This window comes from Salmo salar, chromosome ssa13 (genome assembly GCF_905237065.1).
Source record: "Salmo salar chromosome ssa13, Ssal_v3.1, whole genome shotgun sequence".
In the NCBI taxonomy this organism is placed as follows: domain Eukaryota; kingdom Metazoa; phylum Chordata; class Actinopteri; order Salmoniformes; family Salmonidae; genus Salmo; species Salmo salar.
The window spans coordinates 80,913,302-80,933,653 of NC_059454.1; the positions used below are offsets into that span (position 1 = coordinate 80,913,302).

General features: G+C 40.6%; 1 protein-coding gene and 1 long non-coding RNA gene across 5 annotated transcripts in view; one reads left to right on the top strand and one right to left on the bottom strand.

The window, feature by feature from the left end:
• The first annotated feature begins 7,356 nt into the window (after positions 1-7,356).
• LOC106567931 (uncharacterized) lies at positions 7,357-9,051 on the top strand. Its single transcript, XR_006758355.1, has 2 exons — positions 7,357-7,566; positions 7,876-9,051. It is a non-coding gene; the product is annotated as an uncharacterized lncRNA (long non-coding RNA).
• A 1,908-nt stretch (positions 9,052-10,959) lies between these two features.
• Positions 10,960-20,352, bottom strand: part of LOC106567929 (glycerophosphodiester phosphodiesterase domain-containing protein 5) — a 56,605-nt gene continuing 47,212 nt past the window's right edge. For 3 of the 4 annotated variants that reach the window (XM_014137832.2, XM_014137830.2, XM_014137829.2), the window contains exons 14-17: positions 12,632-12,714; positions 12,176-12,190; positions 11,685-11,797; positions 10,960-11,554 (exon numbers count right to left, since the gene is read on the bottom strand). In XM_014137832.2, coding sequence (XP_013993307.1) covers positions 11,478-11,554; positions 11,685-11,797; positions 12,176-12,190; positions 12,632-12,714 — 288 coding nt within the window. In that variant the 3' untranslated portion in view covers positions 10,960-11,477. The remainder of the gene's footprint in view (positions 11,555-11,684; positions 11,798-12,175; positions 12,191-12,631; positions 12,715-20,352) is intronic. The other variant, XM_014137833.2, reaches the window with a different exon arrangement.

The following is a 20,352-nucleotide window of genomic DNA, read 5'->3' on the forward strand; positions in this document are numbered from 1 at the left end:
AATCAGCCAAGACCTCAGAAAAAAATGTACAAACAATAGTATGCAAAAGTGCAAATCAACCCCAGAACAACAGCAAAGGACCTTGTGAAGATGCTGGAGGAAACAGGTAAAAAAGTATCTATAGCCACAGTAAAATGAGTCCTATATCGACATAACCTGAAAGGCCGCTCAGCAAGAAAGAAGCCACTGCTCCAAAAAGCTATTTTAAAATCTGACATAGCGATTGCATAAAGGAGTTCTGTATCTATAATTCTTAAAATAATTGTTATGTATTTTGTCAACGTTTATGATGAGTAATTTAGTAAATTCACCGGATGGTTTTGGTGGGAATGCATGTTCTGAACATCACACGCCAATGTAAAAAGCTGTTTTTCGATATAAATATGAACTTGATTGAACAAAACATGCATGTATTGTATAACATAATGTCCTAGGAGTGTCATCTGATGAAGATCATCAAAGGTTAGTGCTTCATTTAGCTGTGGTTTGGTTTTTGTGACATATATGCTTGCTTGGAAAATGGCTGTGCGATTATTTTGGTCTATGTACTCTCCTAACATAATCTAATGTTTTGCTTTCACTGTAAAGCCTTTTTGAAATCGGACAATGTGGTAAGATTAACGAGAGTCTAAGTTGAGGACAGACGTTCCGCTAGTGGAACGCCTCACCAATATCCAATGGTAGAGCGTGGCGCGAAATACAAAAACCTTAAAAATGCTATAACTTCAATTTCTCAAACATATGACTATTTTACACCATTTGAAAGATAAGACTCTCGTTAATCCAACCACATTGTCCGATTTCAACAGGTTTTAACTTCTATGGGCTAGGTGGGACGCTTGCATCCCACCCTAGTCAACGGCCAGTGGAATCGCGTGGCGCGAAATACAAATACCTCAAAGATGCTATAACTTAAATTTCTCAAACATATGACTATTTTACACCATTTTAAAACAAGACTCTTGTTAATCTAACCACATTGTCCGATTTCAAAAAGGCTTTACAGCGAAAGCAAAACATTAGATTATGTCAGGAGAGTACCCTGCCAAAAATAATCACACAGCCATTTTTAAAGCAAGCATATATGTCACAAAAACCAAAACCACAGCTAAATGCAGCACTAACCTTTGATGATCTTCATCAGATGACACTCCTAGGACATTATGTTATACAATACATGCATGTTTTGTTCAATCAAGTTCATATTTATATCAAAAACCAGCTTTTTACATTAGCATGTGATGTTCAGAACTAGCATACCCACCGGAAACTTCCGGTGAATTTACTAAATTACTCACGATAAACGTTGACAAAATACACAACAATTATTTTAAGAATTATAGATACAGAACTCCTTTATGCAATCGCGGTGTCAGATTTTAAAATAGCTTTTCGGCGAAAGCACATTTTGCAATATTCTGAGTACATAGCTTGGCCATCACGGCTAGCTATTATGACACCCATCAAGTTTGGGGCTGACTAAACTCAGAATTACAATTAGAAAAATTGGATTACCTTTGCTGTTCTTCGTCAGAATGCACTCCCAGGTCTTCTACTTCAACAACAAATGTTGTTTTGGTTCCAAATAATCCATAGTTATATTCAAATAGTTCCGTTTTGTTCGTGCGTTCAGGTCACTATCCGAAGGGTGATGCGCGAGCGCATTTTGTGAGAAAAAATGTCAAAATATTCCATTACCGTACTTAGAAGCATGTCAAACGCTGTTTAAAATCAATTTTTATGCGATTTTTCTCGTAAAATAGCGATAATATTCCAACCGGGCAACGTTGTATTCATTCAAAGGCTGAAAGAAAAAAATGGAGTAATCTCTTGAACGCGCATCTCAATCTCACTGTCCCCAGGCTGACCACTCACAAACTCTGCTGCTGTTCTTTGCCCAGAGACAGCAGACACCCCATTCCACTTTCTGGCGGCTTTAGAGAGCCAATGGAAGCCTTAGAAAATGTCACGTTACAGCACAGATGCTGTATTTTCGATAGAGATGCAACAGAAGGACAACAAATTGTCAGACCGGGCACTTCCTGTATGGAATCTTCTCAGGTATTTGCCTGCCATATGAGTTCTGTTATACTCACAGACACCATTCAAACAGTTTTAGAAACTTTAGATTGTTTTCTATCCAAATCTACTAATTATATGCATATTCTCGTTTCTGGGCAAGAGTAGTAACCAGTTTAAATCGGGTATGTTTTTTTTCCGGCCGGGCAAATACTGCCCCCTAGCCCCAACAGGTTAAGGACAACAAAGTCAAGGTATTGGAGTGGCCATCACAAAGCTCTGACCTCAATCCCATAGAAAATTTGTGGGCAGAACTGAAAAAGTGTGTGCGAGCAAGGAGGCCTACAAACCTGACTCAGTTACACCAGCTCTGTCGGGAGGGATGGGCCAAAATCCACCCAACTTATTTTGGGAAGCTTGTTGAAGGCTACCTGAAACGTTTGACCCAAGTTAAACAATTTAAAGGCAATGCTACCAAATACTAATGAGTGTATGTAAAGTTCTGACCCACTGGGAATGTGAAACTAATGTGTTGACCATTAGACTAAGAGGGTCAAAACAAATGTTGAAGTTGCAGACGGGGCTACCTCATCACATGACCATCAGCAAAAGCAACCATGACGAGTCATGTCTGCCTCACTTTCACATGTTCCTTTTTTGTCATTTTAATGTCAAGTTTATCGCAGGATTTGCTGATTAATCCCAATTAATCGCAAATTCAGAATTTGCACAAATGTAAGATTTCTTTATAAAAAAAGCATTGCAAGAATATTAACGTCTTGATTTTGTCCAAAGTAACATTTAGCAAAATTAGGTTCATTGATGAGCACACTTTCTTTAACCTCAATGTCAACATTGCATTGTTGTTTTTAGCTGTATAGATTATGTATTTTGGATATTTTCAGTATATTTTGAACGCTTTCAGACAATGTGATTAATCACAATAAAATGACAAAAAGTTAACTTGAGTTAACTGATTAACCAAATGTTTACATGTTAAACATGATAAATAAGGAGGCATCTGATACGCCATCTTTTTCTCATTGACTTGCATACAAAAGTTAGTTAGCTAGCTACTTAGCTTGGCTAAACTCATGTAAATGGTAAAAATCTCATCTTTTTTTACTTGTCAAAACTTAACTTATAAATAGAAAATGACAGTTAAACAAGTTATCTCTAGATTTTGAAAATGTAACCTTGCGTAGAAACTGTAAAACAGGATCAAATTTGGAGACACAGAGAGTTATCTTACCTGTTATTTTCATTCGGCATCTTCCAATGGTCACTGACCAACGTATGAAGAAGAGAGGCATGCACCTGCAGCAGTAACAGTCTGAATGAATGGCTCAGAAATAATTTAAAAAAATCTTTAACACACTTGAAATTATAAAACTCAGGTAGGCTAAGTAGTAATTTGCAAGAAGAGTAACACTGTTTCACTGCCACATGTGAAAGTGAGATTTTCACATGTTCAGTTTGAAAGTGAGTTTTTCACATCATGGTAGAAGTCGTAAGAAAGTTACTTGTTGGACCTGAATGCCAAAGATTTAGAAAATAGAGATGCTCAAAGTTGATCCCATTAGCAAACCCCTTGCCTGATGACTCAAACTGAATTATTCCGCTGCTCTGTCGTTCGCTACATACAGTGCATTTGGAAAGTATTCAGACCCCTTGACTTTTTCCACATTTTGTTACTTTACAGCCTTATTATAAAATTGATTGAATTGTTTATTTTTCCTTATCTACACACAATACCCCATAATGACAAAGCAAAAACTGTTTTTTAGAAATTTGTTCAAATTTATAAAAAATAAAAACTGAAATATTACATTAACATAAATATTCAAACCATTTACTCAGTACTTTGTTGAAGCAACCTTGGCAACGATTACAGCCTCGATTCTTCTTGGGTATGACGCTACAAGATTGGCACACCTGTATTTGGGGAGTTTCTCAAATTCTTCTCTGCAGATCCTCTCAAGTTCTGTCAGGTTGGTTGGAGAGCATAGCTGCACAACTATTTTCAGGTCTCCCCAGAGATGTTTGATCGGGTTCAAGACCAGGCTCTGGCTGGGCCACTCAAGCACATTCAGAGGCTTTTCCCGAAGCCACTCCTGCGTTGTCTTGACTGTGTGCTTGACTGTGTGGGTCGTTGTCCTGTTGGAAGGTGAACCTTCACCCCAGTCTGAGGTCCTGAGCACTCTGGAGCAGATTTTCATCAAGGATCTCTGTACTTTGCTCCGTTCATCTTTTTCTTTTGTCATGACTAGTCTCCCAGTCCCTGCCGCTAAAAAACATCCCCACAGCATGATGCTGCCACCACCATGCTTCACCTTGTCAGGTGTCAGGTTTCCTCCAAACGTGACGCTTGGCATTCAGGCCAAAGAGTTAAATATTGGTAACCAGAGAATCTTGTTTCTCATGGTCGGAGAGCCTTTTAGGTGCCTCTTGGCAAACTCCAAGTGGGCTGTCATGTGCCTTTGACTGAGGAGTGGCTTTCGTCTGGCCAATCTACCACAAAGGCCTGATTGGTGGAGTGCTGCAGAGATGGTTGTACTTCTGGAAGGTTCCCCCATCTCCACAGAGGAACTCTGGAGATCTGTCAGTGACCATCGGGTTCTTGGTCACCTCCCTGACCAAGGCTCTTCTCCCCCGATTGTTCAGTTTGGCCGGGCAGCCAGCTCTAGGAAGAGTCTTGGTGGTTACAAACTTCTTCCATTTAGGAATTATGGAGGCCACAGCGTTCTTGGGGACATTCAATGCTGCAGACATTTTTAGTAACCTTCCCCAGATCTGTGCCTCGAAACGTTGGTTTTTGCTCTGACATGCACTGTCAACTGTGGGACCTTATATAGACAGGTGTGTCCCTTTCCAATCAATTGAATTTACCACAGGTGGACTCCAAGCTGTAGAAAAAACAGGATGCACCTGAGCTCAATTTTTGAGTCTAATAGCAAAGGGTCTGAATACTTATGTAAATAAGATATTTCTGTTTTTAATTTATAAGAGATTTGAAAAATGTCTAAACAACAGTTTTTGCTTTTTCATTATGGGGTATTGTGTGTAGATTGCTGAGTAAAAAAAATAATATTTAATCCATTTTAGAATAAGGTTAATGTAACAAAATGTGGAAAAAGTCAAAGGGTCTGAATACTTTCCTTAGGCACTGTACTTCAGTCTGAGACTGCCATCATTGAAGTTGTTTGTGGTGATGTCAAAATATGGGTGGTTGTTCAAAACAATGTCATCAGCGATTGGATCATCTCTAACCAATCAGTGTCAAAGCCAATGACTCATTTTCAAAATGCCACTAAACCCACGTGGTGTTCCTGCTCTGGTCTAACCCATCGGTCTCTGGGACCAATCAGACAGTCTAGAATAGATTTCCATTCTAGAAATTGTCGGGGAGGTACTCAGATCCAGACTCATTGCGGAGAATAAACTAATGTCCGTGGGCGTCGTATAGCTTTTGGCCGGAGCAAGGATTATGCTTTCACATCAATTATCTAATATCGCCAGATGTCAGATTTCTTTCTTGTTCATAATATATGTTGTAGCTTAGATCCTATTTGATGTATTTATTGATGGAGGGTTTCATTCAAATCAAAAGGGGTTCAGTCAGAAAGTAGTTGAATTCATATAGAAGACCCAGTAAAGACTGTCTGTATTAACAAAGTAATATCACTGCAAGAAGTGAACTTCAGAATGTAACATTAATGGTGTTCACCTCACAGGGTGTGTAAATAACAGGATATCAGCCATCTTGTATTGGCTAGCTAAAGAAGATGTTTTATACTATACAGTACCAGTCAAAAATTTGGACACACCTACTCATTCAAGGATATTTCTTTATTTTTTACTATTTTCTACATTGTAGAATTATAGTGAAGACATCAAAACTATGAAATAACACATATGGAATAATTTAATAACCAAAAAAGTGTGAAACAAATCAAAATATATTTTATATTTGAGATTCTTCAAAGTTGCCACCCCTTGCCTTGATGACAGCTTTGCAGACTTTTGGTATTCTCTCAACCAGCTTCATGAGGTAGTCACCTGGAATGCATTTCAATTAACAGGTGTGCCTGGTTAAAAGTTAATTTGTGGAATTTATTTTCTTCTTAATGCGTTTGAGCCAATCAGGGGCTAGAGGGGTAGGTAAGGTAGGGGGTATACAGAAGATAGCCCTATTTGGTACAAGAACAAGTCCATATTATGGCAAGAACAGCTCAAATAAGCAAAGAGAAACAACAGACCATCATTACTTTAAGACATGAAGGTCAGTCAATACGGAACATTTCAAGAACTTTGAAAGTTTCTTCAAGTGCAGTCGCAAAACCATCAAATACTATGATGAAACTGGCTCTCATGAGGACCGCCACAGGAAAGGAAATCCCAGAGTTACCTCTGCTGCAGACGATAAGTTCATTAGAGTTACCAGCCTCAGAAATTGCAGCCCAAATAAATGCTTCACAGAGTTCAAGTAACAGACACATCTCAACATCAACTGTTCAGAGGAGACTGCATGAATTAGGCCTTCATGGTTTAATTGCTGCAAGGAAACCACTACTAAAGGACACCAATAAGAAGAAGAGACTTGCTCTGGCCAAGAAACATGAGAAATGGACATTAGACCCGGTGGAAATGTGTCTGCTGTGTCTTTGTGAGACGCAGAGTAGGTGAACGGATGACCTCTGCATGTGTGGTTCCCACTGTAAAGCATGGAGGAGGATGTGTGATGGTGTGGGGTTGCTTTGCTGGTGACACTGTCTGTAATTTATTTAGAATTCAGCTTTTCAGCTTTCTGCAGCGATATGCCATCCCATCCAGTTTGCACTTAGTGGGACTATCATTTGTTTTGCAACAGGACAATGACCCAACACACCTACAGGCTGTGTAAGGGCTATTTGACCGAGAAGGAGAGTGATGGATTGCTGCATCAGATGACCTGGCCTCCACAATCACCCGACCTCAACCCAGTTGAGATGGTTTGGGATGAGTTGGACCACAGTGTGAAGGAAAAGCAGCCAACAAGTGCTCAGCATATGTATTCAGCGTATTCCCCTGTAGCTCAGTTGGTAGAGCATGGCGCTTGCAACGCCAGGGTTGTGGGTTCGTTTCTCACGGGGGGCCAGTATTTAAAAATGTAATAAAATGTATACACTCTACTGTAAGTCGCTCTGGATAAGAGCGTCTGCTAAATGACTGTAATAAAATAATATATTTTTATTTGTTTAAAGCTTTTTTGGTTACTACATGATTCCATATGTGTTATTTCATAGTATTGATGTCTTCACTATTATTCTACAATGTAGAAAATATTAAAAATAAAGAAAAACCCTTGAATGAGTAGGTGTGTCCAAATGTTTGACTGGTACTGTATATGTAATCTATATACACTGCAAATACGCAAAGCACTGTTTATAGGCTGTAAAGAGACAGTTACTGGAAGGACATGAAAGGAAAGGCAGAGTCGGAGTCAGGAAACAACAGTCAGTGGTGCAAGACAAGACAAGCTACTAACAGGAAATGTCATTTTCAGAGGTAAGACACTGTGGTATGGGCGCTGCACTAGCTTATCTATCTTGTTTTTCAAGCTTATGCAAACCTTTTTATCTTTTGAGCTTCACTTTTCGCTGCGGTAAGCAAATGTAACAGGGTCTCACAGCTTTCACAGCCTACATAAAGATCAAACATCCATCTACAATAGGCATATTTCGGTGCTGGAGAGAAAGAGGAAACTTTGAAAAAAGCAATTTCTGCTACTCCGATATTGTGGGAGCATATCTGTGGCCATTACCTTTGAATAAATCAATATAAGTTCTCAAAGCCCCCATGCCCATTCCATTCTAGGGGATGGTCAGAAGGAGGGATAGTTGAAGCAGGAAGCCAAGTCCCCGACTGAGAGTGTTAAAGCGGACCTGAACGACTGCCCCAGAGACTGGCTGTTACATCCCTTTTGACTGCTCAGACAACAGCAAGGAGGAGACAGACATCCACCTGCCAGCACTGCACCATCATCCTCCCATGGCTCAGACCTAACCTAACAATTATCGATGTGGATCGATGCAATTCACCCAGATCATGGTCTAATGTGAAAGCCCTTTACTGCATTACAAGAGCACTCCTCTTTGCTTTCATGCTGCATTTAGTATCTGTAGCCTATGTGGTTGGCACTGCAATTGTTATGCATGAAGCTACTGTACACAATTTCCTGTTTCAGTGAGTTGGTTTGGCTGCTGGTTTGTAAATGTTAATGATGATGTATCCCAAGCCTTTCAAATCACTGACATTGGACCTGTGAAATCATCGCAGTAGGCTAGGCTTTGTTTTTAGCACAATGTGCAATGTCAACTTTACTGTGTGTGGGTGTACAGTACAAGAGGTGCCTGTGGAAATGGGAGAGATTAAATACAGGCAGGTCACCCATGATACAAGTCAGTATTCAATGTCCATACATGTCTGAGGAGGTCGAGGGGGGGGGACGTTGAAACTGGCTCTAGGGGCAACAGAATGTGCTGTTATCTTTAAGTGGGTATTGTGGACAGAGATGGCAGATGTGCATAAGCATCTGCCTGTGACTCCAAAGGGTGCATGTTTGAATCCAGCAATAGAAAGTTGTTTTTGATATTTTGCTTTAAGCCTATCCCTAACCTTAACCCTTACCTTAACCATTTGGCGTTAATGCCTAACCTTAATTCTTCTGAGTTAATAACTAAAACTTAACCTTGGAATTATACAGAGAAGTAACTAAACACTTTGACGTTTGATGTTTGGAATAACTTCAATATTTGATGTTTAAGAAACATGGATGAACGTCTAATTCTGATGTGCGACTGCGAGAGCTTGTTGATTAAATGAGGGTTTAAAGGATTTTTATACTGTATCTTACAGTTTTGATTTATGGTATTATTTAACATTTTGTTAAAGTGCTTTGAGAGTTAGTAGCATACTGTCCGTTACTTGAATGCTCTCCTTCATTAAAGCAATTGTTACACCAATGTATTATTAAAATGCCTATGAAACATTTTTCCCAAAGTATTTTTTTGAGAATTTTCTGCAGCTGTTAAATCATTTACAGTGAGAATGGCACACAGGGCAAAATAATTTTGGGCTGAAGTTTCGATGAGAAAAACAGCCAGCAGAAGTATGGCAACATATACAGTTGAAGTCAGAAGTTTACATACACTTAGGTTGGAGTCATTAAAACTTGTTTTCAACCACTCCACCAAATACTTGTTAACAAACTATAGTTTTGGCAAGTCGGTTAGGACATCTACTTTGTGCATGACACAAGTCATTTTTTGCCAACAATTGTTTACAGACAGATTATTTAACTTATAATTCACTGTATCATGATTACAGTGGGTCAGAAGTTAATATACACTTAGTTGATTGTGCCTTTAAACAGCTTGGAAAATTCCAGAAAATTATGTCATGGCTTTAGAAGCTTCTGATAGGCTAATTGACATCAATTGAGTCAATTGGAGGTGTACCTGTGGATGTATTTCAAGGCATACCTTCAAACTCAGTGCCTCTGTGCTTGACATTGGGGGAAAATCAAAAGAAATCAGCCAAGACCTCAGAAAAAAAATGGTAGAACTCCACAAGTCTGGTTCATCCTTGGGAGCAATTTCCTGAAGGTACCATGTTCATCTGTACAAACAATAGTACGCAAGTATAAACACCATGGGACCATGCAGCCGTCATACCGCTCAGGAAGGAGAAGCGTTCTGTCTCCTAGAGATGAACGTACTTTGGTGTGAAAAGTGAAAATCAATCCCAGAACAACAGCAAAAGACCTTGTGAAGATGCTGGAGGAAACAGCTACAAAAGTATTTATATCCACAGTAAAACGAGTCCTATATCGACATAACCTGAAAGGCCACTCAGCAAGGAAAAAGCCACTGCTCCAAAACCACCATAAAAAGCCAGACTACGGTTTGCAACTCCACATGGGGACAAAGATCGTACTTTTTGGAGAAATGTCCACTGGTCTGATGAAACTAAAATAGAACTGTTTAGCCATAATGACCATCATTATGTTTGGAGGAAAAAGGGGGAAGCTTGCAAGCCGAAGAACACCATCCCAAGCATGAAGCACGGGGTGGCAGCATCATGTTGTGGGGGTGCTTTGCTGCAGGAGGGACTGGTGCACTTCACAAAATAGATGGCATCATGAGGCAGAAAAATTATGTGGATATATTGAAGCAACATCTCAAGACATCAGTCAGGAAGTTAAAGCTTGGTCACAAATGGGTCTTCCAAATGGACAATGACCCCAAGCATACTTCCAAAGTTTTGGCAAAATGGCTTAAGGACAACGAAGTCAAGGTATTGGAGTGGCCATCACAAAGCCCTGACCTCAATCCCATAGAGAATTTGTGGGAAGAACTGAAAAAGCGTGTGCGAGCAAGGAGGCCTACAAACCTGACTCAGTTACACCAGTTCTGTCGGGAGGAATGGTCCAAAATTCACCCAACTTATTGTGGGAAGCTTGTGGAAGGCTACCCGAAACTTTTGACCCAAGTTAAACAATTTAAAGGCAATGCTACGAAATACTAATTGAGTGTATGTGAACTTCTGACCGACTGGGAATGTGATGAAAGAAATAAAAGCTGAAATAAATCATTCTCTCTACTATTATTCTGACATTTCACATTCTTAAAATAAAGTGGTGATCCTAACTGACCTAAGACAGGGATGTTTTCCTAGGATTAAATGTCAGGAATTGTGAAAAACTGAGTTTAAATGTATTTGGCTAAGATGTATGTAAACTTCCGACTTCAACTGTATTACCTGTTAGATACTGCTGCACTGTCTGTCGGATCTAGAAGCATAAGCATTTTGCTACACTCGCAATAACATCTGCTAACCCTATGTATGTGACCAATAAAATTTGATTTGATTTGACAATGCAAGAACAGTTCATTCCCATAATGCAAAATGTCATTTACACATCGATAGGAGAGGACACACGTTATTGAATTCAGTCTTATATCATACAATTCAGAATTCCAAACCATGAAAATCCTCTGAGGGAAAATAAAATAACAGAAAAACTCAACTCAATGTACAGAGCAGGACGCTTTTCCTCTGCTATATAAACAAATTAGCGAAGAAAAACATCCCATGATCCGTCAGAACAACTTCTAAAAAAGTCACTCCAGCAAAAAGGTCAACAGTCTTCAAAATATTGAACATTCAGAACTTTTTAAAGTTCAAACTACCGACATGTTGGTAGAAACATCCATGTTTACAGTAGCAGCCATTGTGATTCTGCCTGTTGCGGTCACCATGTTATGCCGTCATAAGTGTAGCTGTCACAACCAGCTCAGACAGGTACAGAGACAACTCATCCTTCCTGCACATTGGCATAGTCATTCTCATGGTATAGAGACAGTTCATCTGAATGGACCATTGTCCTGGCCATTCTCCAGGTATTCAGACACAGCTCACTTGTACTGCCCAATGTCATAGCCATTTTCTGGATATAGATGTTCATCTGTACTGGTCACTCCATTACTTACCTCTAAAAAAGGAGAGAAAAGAAGAGTTAAACTTTGACCCTCACTCTTTTCCATTCTTGATTATGTCAAGTGGGTTAGTTCGACCATGGTGCTGGCAACACACATTTTTTCCCTTTTCCTGTGTTTTGGTACCTGAGAATATGAGCTTCTCCTTCATGATGTTGACATCCCGGCTGGGCCTGCGTGCCACAGCACTCAGCATGATCTGCTCTGGATTGTAGTTCTGCATGCCACTCATCCTCCACCTGGTGCAGCACAGAGAGGTACAGCACCGTCAGACACACCGTTAGAATCAGTGGAGGCTGCTGAGGTGTGGGCGGCTCATAATAATGGCTGAAATGGAGTCAACGGAGTGGTATCAACCACATGGAAACCATGTTTTTGACGTGTTTGATACCGTTCCATTGACTACATTCCAGCCATTATTATGAGCTGTCCTTCAGCAGCCTCTACTTGTTAGAATTGATAAAACATTGATAAATGATGAATACATTAAGAAAAATGAAACCTATAGTGTTCACTGAGTTCATGAACTTTAGAGAAACACGAGAAGCTCAAGGATAGAAGACAGATAAGACAGAAAACAAGGAAGCAACATGAGCCAGTGAAGTCACCTCAGTTACCTGATCACATGATAGCTGACAGACGCCAGAGTGCAGCAGAGAAACGTAGCATGCAGATCAGGCAGAACAAAGGACAAACAAGGCAAAGAGAGAGGAAGAAGGAAGGAATAAATGAGAGACAGTGAGAAGGAGAGAAATGGAAAGACAGTGATGAGGAGAAGAATGAGAGACAGTCAACAAGGAGAACGTGAGAGAGCAGAAAGGCAGGGCAGTGAAAGGGAAAGAGCAGAAGAGTCAGTTGAGAAGCAAAAGGCTATGTAGCACAAACCTCATCACAGAGATCAAAGTAGACTCAGACCTCTACAACTACACAACAGTTATGTTAAACTTTTACAGTGAAGCAGACATTTAGTATTAATGCAGTGTAAAGTATGTTGCAAATATACAACTGCTCATAGCAACATGAGAAGGAAATCAAGTTTGATAATAGAATCTCAATAAAAAATGGGTACCTACTTTTGAAAGATGAATATTCCTATAACTATGGCGATGGAGACTAGATCGGAGGTGATCCAGACCAAGCAGTATTTATCTGGGCTCTGGAACAACAAGACAGCCACTGAGAACCAACATCCTCCACCACTAGATGGAAGCATAACCACACAAACATACAGTACGTCTCACAGTACCTCTCATACATTTTTTTGCAGAAGGAGCTCTATTTTGCTGGCATCTGGTAAATTCTAATGCCTGAATTCCATCTGAAATACACAGCAAAATGATTGAATACTTTATCGAGTTTACCTCCCAGATTAGAAACATTTGTTGTAGTACTGTTTAGAAAGACATGACTTTACAATTTAAATGATTGAAAATGTATCAATTCAGTGTATTATTAGTTGTTTTTGATATTGTCTTGGTCTAGGCCTATATGATCAAGACTATTTTCTAAGTAAGAGAACATTAAACCTTTTTAACATTTAACCGGTCTTCTCTTGAGATTAGTCTTATTTACTGCAAGATATTAATTGCCACAATGTTTGTCTTCAAATTATGTATTTTATTAAAACAGAAAAAATAATTAAATAGCCCACAATTATATTGAAAAATAAATTAAAGGTTTTGTTTTTCCAGGTTCCTGTTTTACTTTTTTATTAGAAAACCCACAAAATTTGATGTTCTAAATCCACAACAATGCTTAAACCACATTTTGAGGTCTGGAAAAAATCGAATGAATTTTAAACATGATGAATATAATCATGATATCATTATTCCAGGTAAGCATAGGCTACTTTGTAGTTAACATTTAAAACCTCTCTGGGATAGGGGGCGGTATTTTCACGTCTGGATGAAAACCGTGCCCAAAGTAAACGGCATGCTACTCAGGCCCAGAAGCTAGGATATTCACATCATTAGTAGATTTGGATAGAAAACACTCTGACGGTTCTAAAACTATTTGAATAACGTCTGTGAGTATAACAGAACTGATTTGGCAGGCGAAACCCTGAGCACAATCCATCCAGGGAAAATTCTATTTGAGGTCAATCTGTTTTCAATTGGTTTTCTATGGCAAGCCCGTTTTAATAGAAATATACTTGCAGTTCCTATAGCTTCCACTAGATGTAAACAGTCGTTAGAAATTGGTTGATGTTTTTCTTTAGAGAAATGAAGAAGTACCGCTTTTCAGAACAAGGGTCCAGCCGAGTGGACTCTACTGTTTTGATGCGCGCTCCAGGTCACACACTTCATGTTGTTTTTATCCGGTATTGAACACAGTTTATCCCATCTTAAATTGTATCGATTATTTACGTTTTAAAATACCTAAAGTTGGATTAGGAAAGTTGTTTGAAATGTTTGGACAGCGTTTACAGGTAAGTTATTAAATATTTTGTAGTCATGCTGGGCGAGTTGGAATCGGTGTTTTGGTAGTGTTGGAACGCGCCAAATAAATTGGCATTTTGGAGATATAACGACGGAATTAATCGAACAAAAGGACCATTTGTGATGTTTATGGGACATATTGGAGTGCCAACAGAAGATGTTCTTCAAAGGTAAGGCATGAATTATATCATTATTTTTTAGTTTAGTGTCGCGCCTGGCGGGTTGAAATGTGATTGTCATGTGTTTGTATGCGGGGTGCTGTCCTCAGATAATCGCATGGTTTGCTTTCGCCGTAAAGCCTTGAAATCTGACACGGTGGCTGGATAAACAAGAAGTTAAGCTTTAATTTGGTGTATTGCACTTGTGAATGTATGAAAGTTAAATAGTTTTAATAATTGTTTTTGAATTTGGCGCTCTGCCATTTCACCGGATGTTGTCAAATCGATCCCGCTAAAGGGTTTTGATCCATAAGAAGTTAATTAATTAATGAATTGATAAGGTTTTCGGGAAAGCCTTTCATCTACCAGAAGACTGTTTTCATTAGCATCATTGCTAACATCTACACAAAGTGGTAGACGTGCGCAACGCACTCACACAGACAGGGGCATTCTCGTTGCTTTTTTCAGAAAGTTGCAGGAAATTCAAATCACTGATGCATTCTGTTCATGCCTTGTGATAAACTTTGGCAAACGAATACATTTTCAATACATTTAGTTGATTCCCTACTAAGGTCAATACATATCTGTTTTAATGCCTGTATTCCGTGAGGGCCCGAATGATCATATTTGGACTAGAATGAGGCTCTCCAATACCCATTGTTCCTGCAATGATGATTCACAATCTTCATCAAATTATTTAATAATTTATCTGCAGACAATCGGCAAAAAGCCTAGTCCTACCAGTAGCCTATGCAAATTAGAGAGCCAAATCAACGGCTCTCTTTAACCAATGCGATTCGGTAGGCTGCACTCACTACCTATGTTTCCATTAACTTTTCCAGTGATTTATTTTGTACATGTAGAAGGTTTGCATAGAAAATAGATACAACAATTGCCTGCTAGGCTGTCTTTCCATGTAACTATCTTGTGTTGATAAAAACAGCTGGATGTAATGATGTCATACCAAAAACCAATGGTATTGAATAAAAATGTAGTGTTTGAAGTGTTTCCATTACCCAATTAGGCAAATTGCTCATTAATAAGGGACAGATCTAAATTTACTGGGGGGGAGGGGCTGGTCCAACACAAGGTGTCATGAAAAAAATGCACTCCCCTCCCCAACGTAAAAAACATTTTCACATGACCCTCCCCTTGAACGATGGCGCCGGAGATGGCTGCCGTTTTACGGGCTCCTAACCAATTGTGCGTGTTTTGCGCATTATTTGTAACTTATTTTGTACATAATGTTTCTTCCACCTTCTTTTATGACCGAAAAGAGCTTCTGGATAACAGGACAGCGATTACTCACCTCGTACTGGACAAAGATTTTTTCTTTAACAAGTCGAACACAAAGGATTTATTTCAGACACCCGACAAGGCCCAAATCCACGTCATTCGCATGAATAAGAGAGAGAGATATCAGGGACGTAGGTCAGGGTGCTTTGTAAGGATCCGACAGCAAGTGAGTACTACCATCAGTCCTATTAGCCAATGTGCAATCATTGGATAACAGAATGGATGAGCTCCGATCAAAACTATCCTACCAACGGGACATAAAAAACTGTAATATCTTATGTTTCACCGAGTCGTGGCTGAATGACGTTATGAATAACATACAGCTGGCTGGGTTTTCGGTCCATCGACAAGATAGAACATCTGCCTCCATTAACCTGTTATGGCTAGGGGGCAGTATTTTCACGGCCAGATAAAAAACGTACCCGATTTAATCTGATTATTACTCCTGCCCAGAAACTAGAATATGCATATAATTATTAGCTTTGGATAGAAAACACTCCAAAGTTTCTAAAACTGTTTGAATGGTGTCTGTGAGTATAACAGAACTCATTTGACTGGCCAAAACCTGAGAAGATTCCATGCAGGAAGTGCCCTGTCTGACAATTTCTTGCCCTTCTTGATTATCTCTATCCATTACAGGGGATCTCTGCTGTTACGTGACACTTCCTACGGCTCCCATGGGCTCTCAGAAGGCGGCAAAAAGCTGAATTGTGGCTTTGCAGGCTCTGGCTGAAAAAAAGTAGAGCGTTTGGGTAGTGGCTGGTCACAGTACTGTGAGACTCAGGCTCGTGCCCGAGTCGACCCCATGCTTTATTTTCTTTCGTCTGTTTACCTAAACGCAGATTCCCGGTCGGAATATTAGCGCTTTTTTACGAGAAAAATGGCATAAAAATTGATTTTAAACAGCGGTTGACATGCTTCGAAGTACGGTAATGGAATATTTAGAAATCTTTTGTCACGAAATGCGCCATGCTCGTGACCCTTATTTACACTTCGGATAGTGTCTTGAACGCACGAACAAAACGCCGCTATTTGGATATAACAATGGATTATTTTGAACCAAACCAACATTTGTTATTGAAGTAGCAGTCCTGGGAGTGCATTCTGACGAAGAACACCAAAGGTAATCAAACTTTTGTAATAGTAAATCTGAGTTTGGTCAGGGCTAAACTTGGTGGGTGTCTAAATAGCTAGCCGTGATGGCTGGGCTATCTACTCAGAATATTGCAAAATGTGCTTTCACCGAAAAGCTATTTTAAAATCGGACACCTCGATTGCACAAAGGAGTTCTGTATCTATAATTCTTAAAATAATTGTTATGTTTTTTGTGAACGTTTATCGTGAGTAATTTAGTAAATTCACCGGAGGTTTGCGGGGGGTATGCTAGTTCTGAACGTCACATGCTAATGTAAAAAGCTGGTTTTTGATATAAATATGAACTTGATTGAACAAAACATGCATGTATTGTATAACATAATGTCCTAGGTGTGTCATCTGATGAAGATCATCAAAGGTTAGTGCTGCATTTAGCTGTGGTTTTGTTTTTTGTGACATTATATGCTAGCTTGAAAAATGGGTGTCTGATTATTTCTGGCTGGGTACTCTGCTGACATAATCTAATGTTTTGCTTTCGCTGTAAAGCCTTTTTGAAATTGGACAGTGTGGTTAGATAAAGGAGAGTCTTGTCTTTAAAATGCTGTGAAATAGTCATATGTTTGAAAAATGGAAGTTTTTGTATTTTTGAGGAATTTGTAATTCGCGCCACGCCTATCATTGGATATTGGAGCAGGTGTTCCGCTAGCGGAACGTCTAGATGTAAGAGGTTAAGACAAGGGGTGGCGGTCTGTGTCTATTTGTAAATAACAGCTGGTGCACAGAATCTAATATTAAGGAAGTCTCAAGGTTTTGCTCACCTGAGGTAGAGTATCTCATGATAAGCTGTAGACAACACTATTTACCAAGAGAGTTTTCATCTATATTTTTCATAGCTGTCTATTTACCAGCACAAACTGATGCTGGCACTAAGAAGGCACTCAACGAGCTGTATAAGGCCAAAAGCAAACAAGAAAATGCTCATCCAGAGGCGGCACTCCTAGTGGCCAGGGACTTTAATGCAGGGAAACTTAAATCTGTTTTACCTCATTTCTACCAACATGTTACATGTGCAATCAGAGAGAAAAAAACTCTAGACCACCTTTACTCCACACACAGAGACGCGTACAAAGCTCACTCTCACCCTCCATTGAATAAATCTGACCATAACTCTATACTCCTAACTCCTGCTTACAAGAAAAAACTACAGCAGGAAGTGCCAGTGACTCGCTCAATAAGGAAGTGGTCAGATGACGCAGATGCTAAGGTACAAGACTGTTTTGCAAGCACATACTGGAATAAGTTATGGGATTCTTATTCTTCCGATGGCATTGAGGAGTACACCACATCAGTCACTGGATTCATCAATAGGTGCATCGATGACGTCGTCCCCACAGTGACCATATGTACATACCCCAACCAGAAGCCATGGATTACAGGTAACTTCCGCACTGAGCTAAACGTTAGAGCCGCCGCTTTCAAGGAGCGGGACTCTAACTGGGACGCTTATAAGAAATCCCCCTATGCCCTCCGACGAACCATCAAACAGGCAAAGCGTGAATACAGGACTAAGATTGAATAGTACTACACCGGCTCCAACACTCGTCGGGTGTTGCAGGGCTTGCAAACTATTACGGACTACAAAGGGAAGCACAGTCACAAGCTGCCCAGTGACGCGAGCCTACCAGACAAGCTAAATAATTGCTATGCTCGCTTCGAGGCAAGCAACACTGAAGCATGCATGAGAGCATCAGCTGTTCCGGACGACTGTTTGATCACGCTCTCAATAGCCGATGTGAGTAAGACCTTTAAACAGGTCAACTTTCACAAGGCCAGATGGATTACCAGGATGTGTACTCCGAGCATGCGCTGACCTACTGGCAAGTGTCTATACTGATATTTTCAACCTGTCCCTGACCAATTCTGTAATACCAACATGTTTCAAACAGACCACCATAGTCTCCCTGTGCACAACAACACCAAGGTAACCTGCCTACATTACTACTGATCCATAGCACTCACGTCTGTAGCCATAAAGTGCCTTGAAAGGCTGGTCATGGCACACATCAACACCATTATCCCAGAGACCCTAGACCCACTCCATTTTGCATACCGCCCCAACAGATCCACAGATGATGCAATCTCTATTGCACGCCACACTGCCCATTCACACCTGGACAGAAGGAACACCTATGTGAGAATGCTATTCATTGACTACAGCTCAACGTTCAACACCACAGTGCCCACAAAGCTCATCATTAAGCTAAGGACACTGTGACTAAACACCTCCTTCTGCAACTGGATCCTGGACTTCCTGACGGGCTGCCCCCAGGTGGTAAGGGTAGGTAACAACACATTTGCCACGCTGATCCTCAACATGGGGGCCCCTCAGGGGTGCGTGCTCAGTCCCCTCCTGTACTCCATGTTCAACCATGACTGCATGGCCAAGCACGACTCCAACACCATCATTAAGTTTGCCGACAATACAACAGTGGTAGGCCTGATCACCGAAAATGATGAGACAACCTATAGGGAGGAGGTCAGAGACCTGGCAGTGTGGTGCCAGGATAACAACCTATCCCTCAACGTGATCAAGACAAAGGACATGATTGTGGATTACAGGAAAAGGAAGACAGAGAACACACCCATTCTCATCAACAGGGCTGTAGTGGAGCAGGTTGAGAGCTTCAAGTTCCTTGGTGTACACATCACCAATAAACTATCATGGTCCAAACACACCAAGACAGTTGTGAAGAGGGCACGACAATGCCTTTTCCCCTCAGGAGACTGAAAAGGGTCCTCAGAACCTCCAAATGTTATACAGCTGCACTACAGAGAGCAACCTGACTGGTTGCATCACCGCCTGGTATGGCAACTGCTCGGCCTCCGACCGCAAGGCACTACAGAGGGTAGGGCGTACGGCCCAGTACATCACTGGGGACAAGCTTCCTGCCATCCAGGACCTCTTCACCAGGCGGTGTCAGAGGAAGGCCCTAAAAATTGCCAAAGACTCCAGCCACCCTATTCATAGACTGTTCAATATGCTACCTCATGGCAAGCGGTACCGGAGTGCCAAGTCTAGATCCAAAAGGCTTTTCTTTCTTAACAGCTTCTACCCCCAAGCCATAACACTCCTGAACAGCTAATCAAATGGCTACCCGGACTATTTGCATTGCCCGCCCCCCCCCCCCAACCCTCTTCCACGCTGCTGCTGCTCTCTGTTATTATCTATGCAAAGTCACTTTAATAACTCTACCTACATGTACATATTACCTTAATTACCTCGACACATGTGCCCCCACACATTGACTCTGTACCGGTACCCCCTGTATATAGCCCTGCTATTGTTATTTACTGCTGCTTTTTAATTATTTGTTATTCTTATCTCTTCGTTTATTTCTTCGCATTGTTGGTTAAGGGCTTGTAAGTAAGCATTTCACTGTAATGTCTACACCTGTTGTATTTGGCACGTGACAAATCAAACTTAATTTGATGCTACACGCTTGGCACACCTGTATTTGGGGCGTTTCTCCCATTCTTCTGTGCAGATCCGCTCAAGCCCTGTCAGTTTGGATGGGGAGCGTTGCTGCACAGCTATTTTCAGGTCTCTCCAGAGAAAATCAAACGGGTTCAAATCCAGGCTCTGGCTCGGCCACTCAAGGACATTCAGAGACTTGTCCCGAAACAAATCCTGTGTTGTCTTGGCTATGTGCTTAGGATAATTGTCCTGTAGGAGCGCTGAGTTCCTGAGCGCCCTGGAGCAGGTTTTCATCAAGGATCTCTTTGTACTTTGCTCCGTTCATCTTTTCC